Genomic DNA, 16,130 nt, shown 5'->3' with positions numbered 1-16,130 from the left:
ATGAGCAAGAGATATTGAGACCATGATTGGAAAAAGCACAGGGACAAATAACCAAACTACCAGAAACACATGGACTGTGAACCAATAGCTGAGGAGCCCCCATGGAACTGGACCAGGCCCTCTGGTTAAGTGAGACAGTTGATGAGCTTGAACTGTTTAGGAGGTCCCCAGGCAGTGGGACTGGGACTTGTCCTTGGTGCATGAACTGGCTTTTTGGAACCTAGGGCCTTTGCTGAGATACTTTGCTCAGCCTTGGTGCAGGGAGGAGGGGACTGGACCTGCCTCAACTGAATCTACCAGGCTGGGCTGACTCCCCAGGGGAGACCTTGCCTTGGAGGAGGTGGAAATTGGGGGTGGACTGCGGGGGGAAGGCTGGGAGGTGGGAGGAGGGAGGACAGGGGAATCCGTGGCTGATATGTAAAATTAAATTAATTATAAAATAAAAATATTTATTTAAAAAAAGGAATTCTTCCATAAGGACTCTAGAATTGGGACTATGTGACATAATGCATGCTAACAGTTTGCTGTAAGGTAAATGGGAATCATTTAATCACAGGATGCTGAATACCCAGCCTCTACTTATGAGAAGCAAAAATAAACCACACAATTATGTTCAAGAACAGTATTGACATAAAAATATTCATTATACATTTCATCAATGTAGTTTGCTATAAAGAAGAAAGAATTCATTTGTGAAAAATGCTACATGAGAAAGATGATCAATGTTCTTAAAACATTTCTAATGTTTTTAATGTTTTCTAATAATTTCTAATACATAAGGCACTAATAATTTCTAATATGTAAGACACTAATAATTAAAATCATAAAATATTTATAATTTGCAGCCATGTACATTTCATGTAAATTTGGATTAACAACTTAATTTCACTCTGTCCTTTTTTAAAAGTGTATATTATTTATGAACCAAATTTTCTCCATAATTTCTTCATTGCATCTTTTACATCTTTGTTCCTTAGACTGTAGATTATAGGATTCAACATGGGTATCACAATGGTGTAAAATATTGACACTACCATGTCATGATCTGAAGCATAACTGGAACTTGGCCTCATATAACTAAAGAGGATTGTACCATGGTAAATAGACACTCCAGTGAGGTGGGAGCCACATGTAGAGAACACTTTTCTTTTACTCTCCGCAGAATGCATGTTCAGAATGGCAAAGAGTATGAATCCATAGGAGATCAGAACAATCAGGATGGTGATGATCTCAATCAAACCCACCAAGTATAATAGGAGAAGCTCATTTGTGTGTGTATCAGAACAAGAAAGAGCAAGCAATGGAGGTATGTCACAGAAGACATGCCTAATTTCATTAGATCCACAGAAGGACAGACTGAAAGTGGCCACTGTGTGTATTGCACCATGCAGAACTCCACCAGCATAGGAAGCAATAATGAGTGGCACGTAGACTCTGGGTGACATGGTCACTGCATACAGAAGTGGGTTGTAGATGGCTACGTAGCGGTCATATGCCATTGCTGCCAACAGAAAGCATTCTGTGGTCCCTAAAGTAACAAAGAGAAGCATCTGTGCTGCGCATCCAAGGAATGAAATTGATTTATTTTCTTCCAGGAAGTTGACCAACATTTTGGGGGTAACAACTGTAGAATAGCAGGCATCCAAGAAAGACAAAACACTGAGGAAATAGTACATGGGGTTGTGTAGCCGAGAATCCCCAATAACCAAAACAACCAGTCCAAAGTTTCCTATCAGAGTGAAAAGATAGATAGCAAGAAACAGTAAAAATAGGAAGACCTGCAGTTCAAAGTCATCTGTGAAGCCCAAGAGTATAAAAACTGTAGCTTCTGTCACATTCTGTATGGGAATCTTGTGGATGTCCATAGCTGATGCTAATCTTTCCATTTTGGTTTTGATGTATATATTGCACATGAAAAGTCCCATATAAAAGCTGTCTCATTTTGTGTATGTTTGGCTCTTAGGGCATAGTGACCTCCTTGGTAATAATGAGGTTGGCAATGAAAAGTAGTTTTTATGAAAGCAGACAAATTTCACTATATGAGTTAAAAGAAAAAGATAATTACACTTACTTGTTTAATTTGTAAAATTAAAAATCCAGCATTTAAAGTAGATTTTTATACAAATAGGTTTCCATCATTCCTTTCAAATTATATTGTTTTTAAATTTTCATTTTTATTATACATTTTTTCTTTTAAAATAGTATATGTATGTATGTATTTCGATATCTTGAAGTGACCTAGAATTGCATCACACAGACATATACCCTTTCTTTCTTTGCCCCTTTTAGGTATCCTACCTCTAAAATTCTCCCATGTCCTCCTACCAACACTCTCAACTTAATAGCCTACTTTTGTTTTATTGTTGTTCTTACAAATGTAAATATGTAAACACAACCTCTGGTGCCATTTTTGTTGTTTGTGTGTATATGCTTTCAGGCATGGCCATTCCACATCGGACAACCTATGACAGGTTTGTACCTGGAAGAGGCTAATTCTCCTCCCATCATTAACTAGTTACTTGTAGAGCTGTCTAGGTATGGGATCCCATGAAAATTTCTCCTCTTCCACTTAACATGTACATTGATGTTATCATTGACTGGGTTCTGTTTGTGCAGGTCTTTTGATTTTCAAAGATTCGTGAATAAAGGAGAAAACTCAAACTATTATAATGGGAAGTACACACCTGTGTAGTAGTCTTCTATGTGCTGTAAATACATCAAACATTATTTGTTCATATTTTGAGTTTTTAAATACGAGAAGCCAAACTCCTATCACAGGTAAATTTTAAAGTGAAATTCATACCAAAATTTTAAAGAAAAATAATTTTAAAAAATCCCTTGCATCTCTACTGAAAATATCAAGAAAACACAACTCATTGAACCTACTAAACATTCATGGGGTGATTTCTGCACAGTGATTTTTTTTTTCTTCCTGCCTGTCATAGGCTAAGAGTTTATAAAATATTAAAAGCATGTACACATAGGTACAGTCATGTAAATATACATATTAACAATATAGAGTGTGCTAAAGCTTGCCAAATTAAACTGAACATTCATATCTGTATGAGAAAGAAATAGAATTTATGTAATTTTAGAATCAGAAGGAAATCATGTAGGTACATTGTCCCAGATGGATCTTCAAAGTCTATGTGAATGTTTTGTTCTAGTATATAGATTACCTCTGTAAATATCTGACTAAACAACAAAAAATGTTTTTTCACTTTTTAGAAGATTGTGGAATAAAATATAAAAATGTAACCAAATTTAGTTTGTGTAAACACAAAAAACTTAAATATTAAAGCCAGAATGTGTGGAGGTATTTTAATACAAAACATTGGTTTTGGTGGTTACTTTAATAAATTAGTCTATAAAGTCACCTGATTAATTAATTACACAAATATGCAAGGTATGTATTCATGGACTTAGAAAAATACACTTAAACTATTCCTATAATCTCTCTTTTCTCCCTTTTCTTTATCTGTCAAGATTGGTAAAGGAATTTATTAAAAAATATTTAGTAAATAGGGAAGGTGCAACTAAGTAATCAAATTAAAAGAAACATAATGGAAATAATCAATCTGCAAAGGATCTTTCAAAAATTATTAATACTTTCTTAAACAAACATAACAAAATACAAGCTAATTGCTATACACTAGAAGACTGTCACCTATATTGTAATTCTATGACTTTGTTGTCTTATCAAAGGTCTAAGAAAAAGCACTTATAGAGGATTAAGAATTGCATTCAGAGTCTAAATCCTGATGGGAGAGTCTCACAGACAGGCTACAGTGATAGACAACGTATACTTAGAAAATGTTAATTAATAGTCACACTTGACTCCTTTTGCCACATGAACATGGAAAATTGCAGAGAAAGATTTTATGGCTCCATTATATTTTCTAGAATAAAAGATTCAATAATTTGCAGTATTCATATATATGAACTATAAATCCTACATCTTATTCATATAACAAAATGCTAAGGGCATATGAAGTGACTGTTCAAATAAAGCATTGAACAATTAGTAAAACACAAACATTAAAAACACATATATCATAATATCTTATTTTGAAATTAAATATAATGTCTCTTTAAATTAGCATATAAGAAGATTAGTCTATCACTGTCACATTTTTGGGGCCTGGCAATATGTCAGCACAACACTATATATTTCCTTAAATTATTACAATATTTTGACCAAAAAAATTTTAGTAAATATTGTTCTGATATTGATTGGAAAACAAGAGTATGGTTTCTGAATTGATGTAAATTTTATTGTCAATCGCTTTTATTAGAGCATTGAGTGGGAAACTATAAGAACTTTAGACAGGGAAACTATAAGAACTTTAGACATGGCAGGGAAAATACCAAAGCATGCTAGTTTTTACAAGATCAAAGTTGAAAAATGTATTTCTCTTAAGCTACACTTAAAGATGCTAGAAATTTTTGTGTCATACTGTTTTAAATAGTCTTTTAATTTTACTTAATACAGATGCAAAATTAAAAATTTTTGAATAAGGCACTTTAACTACAATACTCTCAGTCAATAAATAAAAGTTAAAAATAAATTTCTCAATTTTCATGATCAAATCTATGGCAATAATATTGAAAATACTAAAATCAAGAGGAAAATTATACCAAAAAGTATCTATATGATGTGGAGCTACTGTAACAGGTTATAAATCATGTGTTCATTTCTCTTATTTGATTTACATAATAATTTATAAAAATATATAGTGTGATATAATCTTATACAAAAAGAAACTGAGGATCATCTAGACATACAATGTACCCTTGTCAGATCATTATCTAATAGATGAAGCGGCATTCAATACTTCAATTCCTTGTCTGCACACTGCATATCTTCTCCATGACCATACTATGTCTTCATTGCCTACTCTTGTAACTGGAAATATCACTACATAAAAATAAAAGAGGATAACACTTCCCTTTGACTTATTGAATGAAAGATACTACAATTTAAATAAACTGCACAGTTCAGAAATAAACAGCTAGAATTATATCTAAATGCACTGCCAATAAAAAAAATTTAAGATTCAAATAACTATGTCAGAAATCAAAATTAAAGAAAATAAGTGATTCAGAAAATATTCTATACAAAAAATCACTGGAAGTTAATTTTATATACTAATTGTTTTCTTTAATGAAAAACATTAAAACAAACTTCTACAGTATAGCAAAATATGTAAATAATACTTCATCTTTTCCCTTTCTCTTCTCAGAAGACATTGATTCAGTTGCAACAGAATTCTCTTTGAAAGGGTCTTCCATATCAATTTTAAGTTTTCAGACTTGTCCTAGAACTTGAAATCCATTAGAACGTTTAAAACATTTATGCATGAAAATAAAATTTGCTTACCTACAAAAATGAGCTGCTTTGTCAGTTAGGACATGCTCTTGTAGTGCATATAAATGTTTAAGCCATCTTGCCAACACTTAAAGGCTATCGTGATGCCCCTGGGATGATCCATGTTCTTCACTGGGACAGAAACTTACCAGGTTTTGTTTTTTCAACTGTAAACAAGTGAATGATTCTAGAAAAACAGAGAAAATCCTGAAAATGATTACATGGAGGCAATTTTGTCTGTTTAAACTAAATATCCTCTCAAATAGGAAAATGAAATCACTCATAAAAGCCAAATTTTCAACTCTAGTTCTAATGACCTATAAACCATCAAGTTCGCAGCCATCTGGAAAATGATACAGTGACACTGCTGGAATTTAGCACGTTCTAATATAGTTGATTTGCTTTGCTTTAAAGTTTCATTCTTCTAAATGGTATGTAAATTAGATGAGAAGAATAAGACAAGAGAAAAGACACGATGAGAGTGATAGGAAATGATGGCAGAAGAGATAAAACAGGTGCAGTATATAGATAACATGTCCAGTGCAATACATGAATATTTGTTCTGCTGGAAAATTGAATTTCAAATTTTCTGTTCATAGAGTTAGTCATTTTAGTGTTTCAAATAGTTAAAATAGTTATAGCTCACATTTGGGTCCTATACTAGTATTAGCTTCTTTCTTTCTTTGTTTCTTTTTAGATTCACATTTTATCCCCAATGTATCTATCTGTTAACAAAGTATCTGGCGTAAAGCATAGAAATCCATGTCTTCTCCAATTGATCTCAAGATTTCCCACCTAACATTGCCAGGTATCAGTCACTAACATAGTGTATTTAATATAGTTTCCCCCAAGTAATACCAGTTTCATCACTCAGATGCAAGTAAAACTTAATGAACTCAAAAAAACTAAAATTAATATCTGGTTTTTGCTTCATCAGACTCACAATCAAATCATGCAAAGTAGAATAATTTGAAAGAAAAACTCATCTTACTACTTAAACATAACTTTTCCCAGTTGATACAGATTTTGATTGCATAGAAAAACATACATGAATATAAATTTTCAAAAATGTTGTATCTGCCGGTCTCCAAAATTTAATGGGCTTATTCCTTAAAATATTGTGTACACACATGCATACACACAAAAAAATGCATACACACATGTGCAAACACAAAGGTTTTCTAATATTTCTATTTCTTTGGAGAGCCGTGGCTAATTCAACTTCTTTATGGCTCTGGCTTTCTTTATTCTACAATTTGATTATTTGCTTAGATTGTTAATATTTTTCCTTTCCTTTCTCTAACCACATCCACTTACATTCAAATATATAGTTTCTTTTTCCTCGTGGATGCTAATGTTGAGCCTTGAAAGCAATTCTTTATCGTGAACACAGTAAGTATAAGCACATATTTTATTGCTGGTACTTTGTTAGACATTTCCTTTTAACTTCACTTCTGAAAAAAACTCACATATCCATGTACATTGTTCATCTTGTCTATTAGAAACTTTAATCCTTTAATTGTCCATTTGTTGAGAGTTGGAGAATAGTCTTACCCAGAGGCAAACACAGCTGTTGGTTATCTAGTACCAAGTTGTTGGCGCTGAAAACATATATATGAGTAACTTTACAGACTGATCATGTTATATTTAGAAACTATATATATATATATATATATATATATATATATATATATGCATATAACAACAACTAATAAAAAAGGAATGAATTTGAAAGAAAGCAATGATGAGCATATGGTAGTGTTGAGAGGGAAAAAAGAAAAGGGACAAATGATCTAATTATATTATAATCTCAAACTAAAAGAAAAATATTTTTAAAAACCAGGAAAAATGCATAATGACACTTGTATATGAACAACTAATTTTGTTATTCATTCCTTTTTATTAAAATTAATTTTTAATGTAAAATCTTTTATCTGTTTTTAAGTATTTTATTTATTTTACATCCAGACAGCAGTTTCTCCTGCCTCCTGTCCTTCTGGTCACTCCCCTCTTCTGCCTCCCAATCCACTCCTCATCTATTTCTGTTCAGGAAACGGCAGACCTCCCATGGATATAAACAAAACATAACATATCAAGATGCAGTAAGCCTAAGCACCTCCCCATGCTTAAGGTTTGGCAAGGCAACCCAATGTGAGTAATAGGGTCCTGAAAGGGAGGAAAGAGAGAGACAGCCCCTGCTCCCACAAAAGGACCAAGCTACGGAACTGTAACGTACATGCAGAGTGCCTATGTCAGTCCCCTGCAGGCTCCCGGGTTATTGGCTCAGTCTCTGTGAACCCCTATGAACCTAGGTTAGTGGAGTCTGTGGATATTCTTCTGGTGTCCTTGACCCTCTTAGCTTCTACAACCCTCTCTCCCTCTCTCCCACAGGACTCCCTGAGCTCAGCCTAATGTTTGGCTGTGGGTCTCTGCATCTGTTTCCATCAGTTGCTGGATGAAGCCTCTCTGATGGCAATAGGACTAGGCAACAATCTATGAGTGTAGCAGAGCATCTTTAGGCATCATTAACTTGACATTTTTTTTTCTCCAGTTATGTTTGGTTCTTCCTAGGTCTTGGGGTCATCCAGCCTCTGGGTTTTGGTACTCCAGATAGTATCAGGGATGAGCTTACTCTCCTGGCATGGGTTTCAGGCTAAACCAGTCATTGGTTGCCCACTTCCTCAATCTCTAGCCCACCCTAACTCCAGAACAACCCATAAGCAGGGCAGACTGTAGTTCAAAGATTCTTCAGCTGGGTTGGTTTCCCAATCCCTCCACTTGAAGTCTTGCCTGGTCACAGGAGATCGCAAATTGAGGCTACATATCTGCATTGCTAGGAGTTCTAGCTGGGGTCATCTTCCAAAATTCCTGGAAGATTTCCTCAGGTTTGAACCTGACCCCCAAATTTCCAGTAGTCTATTTCAGGACTCTCCCCCTCCGTGCCCTCACAGCCCAATTGCTCTTTTTCCCAACTGTACTGCCCAAAGTCCACTCATGAAATCTCTTCCTTTTCCCCTTCTCAGAGAGATCTGAGACTCCTTGTTACCTATTCTGTCTGGTTCTGTGGATTGTAGCATAGTTGTCCTTTATTTTACAGATAGTACCCACTTATGAGTGACTATATGCCATGTTTGTCTTTTAGGGTCTGGGTTAACTCACTCAGGATGATTTTTTTCTAGTTCCATCCATTTGCCGGCAAATTGTATGATGTCACTGTTTTTAATAGCTGAGTAATACTCCCTTGTGTAAATGTACCACAAATTCTTTATCCATTCTTTGGTTGAGGGACATCTAGGCTATTTCTAGGTAGTGGCTATTATGAATAATGCTGCTATGAACATAGTGTCCTTGAACATATTGACCACGTGTCCTTGTGGTATGATTGGGCATCCTTTGAGTATATGCCCAAGAGTAGTATGTCTGGGTCTTAAGGTACAGATTGATTCCCAATTTTCTGAGAAATCACCATATTGATTTCGAAAGTGGCTGTACAAGTTTTACAAGTTGCACTCCCAGCAGCTCTGGTGGAATATTCCCCTTGCTCCTCATCCTCTCCAGCAAGAGCTATCGCTGTTTCTTCTTTTTTTATTATTAAGAAACTTTCTATTTATTTTACATACCACCCACAGATTCCCCTCTCCTTCCTCCTCCTGCCCCCAGGTTTCCCCTCAAACCCATCCCCCATTCCCACTTCCTCAAAGGCTAGGCCTCCCATGGGGAGCCAGTAGAGCCTGGTACATTCAGTTGAGGCAGGTCCAAGCCATTTCTCCTCTACCAATATTGTTTAAGGTGTTCCACCACAGGCACTGGGCTTTAAAAAGCCAACTCATGCACTAGGGACAAATCCTGGTCCCACTGCCAAGGGGCCCCTTAAATAGTTCAAGCTAAACAACTGCTTTGCCTATACAGAGGGCCTAGATCAAGTCCATGGGGGCTCCACAGCTATTGGTCCACAGTTCATGAGTTACCACTAGTTTGGTTTGGTTGTCTCTGTAAATTTCACCATAATGACCTTGATGCCCCTTACTCATAGAATCTCTCTTCTCTCTCATCAACTGGACTCCTGGAGCTTGGCCTGGTGCTTTTTGCTTCACTCTGCAAAAGGGGAAACCCCAGCAGAAATGTAACAATCTCCTCCTGCGCTGGAGAAAAGTGTTACTTTTTCAGCTCCCGCTTACTCAGTCCACTATGGAATATCTCAGCAAGGTTGTTCTGTTAAGCTTCTCCTTGCTCAGTCCACTATGGAACATCTCAGCAAGGTTCTTCTCTGTGCCAGTGAATGAAGATCTTCACACCTAAAACTCTTTTTAGAAAGAGATTTATTTGGGAAGGAGTCCACTTAAGGGGGTTTAACAAAGCTCAACTATAGTAGCTCTCTAAGAGAGGAGCAGGATTGCTATATCCTTCATGGAGATCATCCCCCACCACACCAGGTATAGCCTGACTTCCCTGCTGAGCTGTCCTAGCAGCTCCAGGGCTGACTCTCCCTAGCAGTCAGAATACCTTCCTCTCCAGGGCTGAGCAGTCAGAACTGTCCTAGCAGCTCAAGATGTCCCCTGACTCCCCAAGTAGTCAGGTACCTCTTCCCAGAGCTGCAAAACTCACATTTTGGTGCCAAACCCCAGGAACAAACGCACAGAGTTGCAACAGTTACTTACAAATGGTATTAGCTCTTCTTTGAAAATATGGTAGAATTTTGTGCTGAAACCATCTAGTCCTGAGCTTTTTCGGTTGGGAGTCTTTTAATGACTGTTTCTATTTCCTTAGGGTTTATTGGTCTATTTAAATTGCTGATCTGGTTTTGATTTAACTTTGGTATGTGGTACCTATTCAGAAAATGATCCATTTCTTTTATATTTTCTAATTTTGTTGAGTACACGTTTTTGAAGTATGACCTGATGATTCTCTGGATTTCCTCATTGTCTGTGTTTATGTCTCCCTTTTCATTTCAGATTTTGTAAATTTGAGTGTTCTCTCTCTGCCTTTTGGTTAGTTTGGATAAGGGCTTGTGCATCTTGTTGATTTTCTCAGAACCAATTCTTTGTTTCATTGATTCTTTGTTTTGTTCTCCTTGTTTCTGTTTTATTGATTTCAGCTCTCAATTTCATTATTTCCTAATACCTATTCCTCCTGGGTGATTTTGCTTCTTTTAGTTCTAGAACTTTCAGTTGTGCTGTTAAGTTGCTCGTGTGAGATTTCTCCATTTTCATTATATGGGTATTTAGTGCTATGAATTTTCCCTTAGCACTGCTTTCATAGTGTCCCACATGTTTGGGTATATTGTACATTCATTTTCATTGAATTCTAGAAAATCTTTAATTTCTTTATTTCTTCCTTGACCCATTGGTGAATCAGTTGAGCATTATTCAGTTTCCATGAGATTGTAAGTTTTCTGTAATTTTTGTTGCTGTTTTTGATATCTAACTTTAAGCCATGGTGGTCCAATAAAATACAGGAAGTTATTCCAATTTTTTGTATCTGTTGAGATTTACATTATGACTAAGTATGTGGTCGATTTTAGAAAAGGTTCCATGGGGTGCTGAGAAGAAGTATATTCTTTTGTGTTAGGGTGGAATGTTTTGTAGATATCTATTAAGTCCATTTGAGTCATAATATCTATTAGTTCCCTTATTTTTTCTTTAAGTTTCTGTCTGGCAGACCTGTCCATTGGTGAAAGTGAGGTGTGGAAGTCTCCTACTACTAGTGTATGGGGTTTGATGTGCGATTTGAGCTTTAGTAATGTTTCTTTTACAAATTTTGGTGCTCTTGTATTGGGGTCATAAATGTTCAGGATTGAGACTTCATCTTGGTGGATTTTGCCTGTGATAAATATGTAATGTACTTCTTGATCTCTTTCAATTGATTTTTGTTTGAAGTCTATTTTATTATATATTAGGATAGGTCCACCAGCTTGATTCTTAGGTTTATTTGATTGGAAAGTTTTTTCCTAGCCTTTTACTCTGAAGTAGTGTCTGTCTTTGAAGTTGAGGTGTGTTTCTTGTATGCAGCAGAAGGATGGATACTGTTTTCATATCCATTCTGTGAGCCTGTGTCTTTTTATAGGCAAATTGTGTCCATTGATGTTAAGGGATATTAATGATCAGTGATTGTTAATTCCTGTTATTTTTTGGTGGTAGCATTGTGTGTTTCCCTTCTTTCATATTTGTTGGTGTGGGATTATCTACTACCTGTGTTTTCATGGGTGTATTTAACTTTCTTACGTTGGACTTTTTCCTTCTAGTGATTTCTGTAGGGCTTGATTTGTGGATAGATAATTTTTAAATCTGGTTTTATTATGAAATATTTTGTTTACTCTACCTATGGCAATTGTGAGTTTTGCTGGGTATAATAGGCTGGGATGGCATCCATGGTCTCTTAGTGTCTGCATAATGTCTGTCCAGGACCTTCTGGATCTCAGAGTCTCCATTGAAAAGTCAGGTGTTATTCAGATGGATCTGCCTTTATATATTACTTGACTTTGTTCCTTTACAGCTCTTGATATTTTTCTTTATTCTGTATGTTTAGTGGTTTGGTTATTATATAATGAGGGGACTTCTTTTTGCATCCAGTCTACTTGGTGTTATGTAAGTTTTTGTATCTCCATTAACATTTCCTTCTTTAGGTTGGGAAAGTTTTCTTCTATGATTTTGTTGAGTATATTTTCTATGCCTTTGAGCTGGTGTTCTTCTCCTTCTATCCCTATTATTCTTTGGCTTGGTCTTTGCATGGTGTGCCAGATTTCCTTGATGTTTTGTGTTATGACTTTGTTGGCTTTAATGTTTTCTTTGACTGACAAATCTATTTCCACTATTGTATCTTCAACTCCAGAGAGTCTCTCTTCTATCTCTTGCATTCTCTTCGTTATGCTTGCATCTGTAGTTCCTGTTCATTTACTCAGCTTTTCCATTTCTAGTATTCCCTCAGTTTGTGTCTTCTTTATTGTCTCTATTTCAGTTTTCAAGTCTTGAACTGTTTCCTTCTCCTGCTTAATTGCTTTTTCTTGGTTATCTTGCCTTTCTTTAAGGAATTTATTGGTTTCTTCCAATTTTTTGTTTGTCTTTTCCTCTATTTCTTTAAGGGAACTTTTAATTTCCTCTTTAAAGACTTCTATCATCTTTTTAAAGTCATTTTAAGGTCAATTACTTCTGCTTCTTCTGCATTGGAATGTTCAGGTCTTGCTGATGTTAATCCACTAGATTCTGGTGGTGCTGTATTGATCTTTATGTTGTTAACTATATTTTTGTACTAGAATCTACCCATCTCTTCCTCCACTCAGTGCAAGTACTATCTATGTCTGAGGGAGCCACTCTTGGTCTGATCAATACTCTTGGTCCAGTCAGAGATTTTGGTCCAAGCTGAGCTCTTGGTCCAATTGGAAAAAATGGTCAGATAGCAGCTGCTGGAGTCTGTGTCTCAGGGAGCAGCTCTTGATCCTATAGGAGCTCTTGGTCCAATAAGAGCTGGTTAAGTCTGTGTCTCAGGGAGCAGCTGCAGGCTTGGAGGTTAAGTGGATTTGGGAGGGTGGGGTGGGGCATATAGGTTAGTGGGTCCAGTGGGGGATAGTGGTAGTCCAGCCTCCCTGAGGAGCCCTGCCTGTTGGCCTGCAACTAGGGCTGCAATGGGTTGGGGTATGGGGGTGTTTGTTGTGTCCCTGGGCCTAAAGCCTAGAGGCTAGGGTGATAGGCTAAGAGAATAAGACTCACCTCTTGATCCAATCAGAACTGGCTGTTTCTGTCCAAATTTTTAATTGAAAAATTTTAAATGGATATTTTTCAAAATTCTTAAAATTTCAAGTAAAACATCTTATTTACTAGCTATTTTGGTTACTGCCCACTTGAATTCTTGCTAGTTCTATGAATATGTTAAAATCAGGTATATTCAGAATTCTGCCTATATATTATACCAAGAGATCTTGGGAAGTAGTACAAATAAAAAATATGTATTGATTTGTTTTGAAATATTAAATCTCAAACACAGAGCTTGATTCTATGTATGATAGGTAATGATAGTATGACAGGCAGTGATTCTAATAACCAAGCAATATCTTCAGCCTCTGAGTACTCAATTCTTCTTATAAATAAACAAAAAGGTTCCTGTGTGTCTTTATTCTACTACTATTCATAGTGAGTTCAAAAGAAGTATAATAACACATATATCAATAGAGAGTAAGGAAGTATTTGTCATAGTCACCAATCCATGTTCTTAAATTTTGATGTAATAACCACAGAACATCAACTATGCCTGAGTTAACATAGCAATTTTTTCATCTTAATTCCTATTTCATTATATTTGTACATTTTGATGGGCTATAAATATTCAGATACATCTGAGGCTCATGCTTTTATTTATTTTCTGAGGTATGGGCAAATGAAAAATTCAATGAACTCTGGGGCAAATTGACAGCTATCAAGACTTTATCTTTGACAATTATGAACTATGGAAGTTGCTATAAGATAAATTACTAAAACTTGCACAAAATTTTATCCCTAAAGTAATTGTTCTATAATGTCTTCTAGAATTCTTCTTATACTTGAAAGCTTATTTTATGTCAATGAATGCCAATGTACTTGGAGTTTTATTTCTTCTGTTCAAATTGGGTTTATGAAAATATATTTGTGCTCATTTTAGGACTAAACCCTGTTATTCAATTTTTCAAGATTCATGATTTTCTACAGATAATTTTAAATCCTTTAAAATTTTACTACTATCTTCCCAACTACACTCAGTATAGCTCTTAAATTAGCAAATGAGAGAAATATATTTCTCATGAAAATCTTAACTCTTATGATTCATAACCCACCAATATCACACTGTAGTATTTAAAGACAGGTGTCATATTTAAAAGAGAGCTGAGCTTGTGTGTGTGTGTGTGTGTGTGTGTGTGTGTGTGTGTGCGTGTGTGTGTATTTTGTGTGCACATGCACACCTATGCACATGCTTGTATGTATGAGTGTGGAGATGTGGGTGTGGGTATGCGTGTGGGTTTGTGTATTAAGGGCACCAACATAAGGGCTCATAACCATCTCTAATGTAAGTTTCAGGGTTATCTGATGCCCCATTGTGGCCTCTGCATGCACCAAAAATGTATATGGTACACACACACAAAAAAAGACATTTATTCATATAAGATAAATATAGCTTTAAAAAGACTTTAAAGAATAATTCAGGGATATAAAAGTATTTAAGAAACAATCATAATTTAAATATATTTCACTGAATTTAGTATATATAGATTGAGTAGAATCAATTGGTTCATCAATCCTATAATTAGCATTATTTTAAAGATTCATTTAAACATAATTTGACTTTAACATTTGTTTCAAGCTCATAAAGAAAATATTTTTGTTCTTTTCCATAGATGAATAGACTCCATGAAATTGTTATATGACATTGATATTACTTTTTAATGTACTGATGCTGATATTTTCCTGATGTCAGAAGCCACTAATACTTGTATTTTTGTGATTGATTTGGAAAGCTAACATATTTATTATGTGTATTTAAAGGTATCCTGATGTTTTGAGAAACGGCATGAATTCATATTATATAGACATCTATATATTGTGCTTGTTTCTGTATTGAGTGCTATAAACATTCAAGGTGCAATTATATCACCTTCTTGTAATCAGTCCAGAGAAATTTAGCCACCGTCAAACAATATAACACAAGTGTAGATATAGATCATGTCCTTCAGACTCACTACATTCCTCTTCCTTTATTTACATTATTGTAGAGCTATAGTTTAGAGATACATTCAACTACTGCTAGAGTTAATTTTGCAGAATATCACCAAAGTCGTTGAACTGGTGTTGAAAGGCTTCATGTGCAATGCTCAAGCGCAGGTTATCTTCTTCTTCCTGTTTCTAACAATTTACATTTTTCACTCTCATGGGGAATTAGGACTGATTGCTCTGATCATTGGGGATTCCCTGCTGCACAAGCCCATGTATTATTTTCTCAGGGCATTGTCTTCAGGAGATGTCTGCTATTCCTCTGTTACCGTTCCATAATTGTCATAAATGTCAGAGAAGAAAGTAATATCATTCATTTGCTGTGCTGCACAAATGTTTCTGGCTGTTACTTTTGGAACCATGGAATGCTTCCTGTTGGCCACCATGGTATATGACTGCTATGTGTCCATCTACATCCCACTGTTGTATGTACTAAGCATGCCATCAAGAGTATATGTGCCACTTATCATCACTTGCTATGCTGATGGAGTTCTGTATGCTCTTATTCACACTGTGGCCACTTTCAGTGTGTCCATCTGTGTATCCAATAAAATTAGTCATATTTTCTGTGACATCCCTCCTTTACTGGAAATTTCTTCTTCTGACATTCAATTCAATCAGCTTCTCCTCTTCTGTGCTTTGTTTATTGAGACAGTCACCATCCTGATTGTCCTAATTTCCTATAGCTTCATTCTGTTCACTCTTCTGAGTACATGCTCTGCTGAAGATAAAAGAAAAATCTTCTCTCTGTGTGGTTCTCATCTAACTGCAGTGTCCATTTGTCTCAGCACTCATATGTTCATGTTCATGAGACCAAATCCCAACTACATCTTTGAGCACGACATGGTAGTGTAGATAATTTATAGCATTTTGATTCCCATGCTGAATCCTCTCATTTACAGTTTGAGGAACAAAGTTGTAAAGGAGGCAATGAAAAACTTTTTGAAAAAATGACTTATTTATAACTTATGTTTCCACTTTAAACCTAATAGTGGAAAAGTTTGTCAATTATGGGGTAATAATGAAAATAT

At 35.5% G+C, this 16,130-nt stretch overlaps 1 protein-coding gene and 1 pseudogene across 1 annotated transcript; one reads left to right on the top strand and one right to left on the bottom strand.

Moving 5' to 3' along the window:
- Nucleotides 1-917: 917 nt before the first annotated feature.
- On the bottom strand, nucleotides 918-1,886 carry LOC128102221 (olfactory receptor 5T3-like). The gene has a single exon (XM_052725794.1). It carries the CDS (start codon nucleotides 1,884-1,886, stop codon nucleotides 918-920), a length of 969 nt encoding a protein of 322 aa, XP_052581754.1.
- Nucleotides 1,887-9,917: 8,031 nt separating this feature from the next.
- LOC128100892 (olfactory receptor 1086-like) lies at nucleotides 9,918-16,053 on the top strand (annotated as a pseudogene).
- The last annotated feature ends 77 nt before the right edge of the window (nucleotides 16,054-16,130 follow it).

The sequence above is a fragment of the Peromyscus californicus genome, unplaced genomic scaffold (assembly GCF_007827085.1).
Source record: "Peromyscus californicus insignis strain IS unplaced genomic scaffold, ASM782708v3 Scaffold_7__1_contigs__length_154581171, whole genome shotgun sequence".
In the NCBI taxonomy this organism is placed as follows: Eukaryota; Metazoa; Chordata; class Mammalia; order Rodentia; family Cricetidae; genus Peromyscus; species Peromyscus californicus.
The sequence above is the reverse complement of the archived record's forward strand: the minus strand, read 5'-3'. Positions and strand labels throughout refer to the sequence as shown.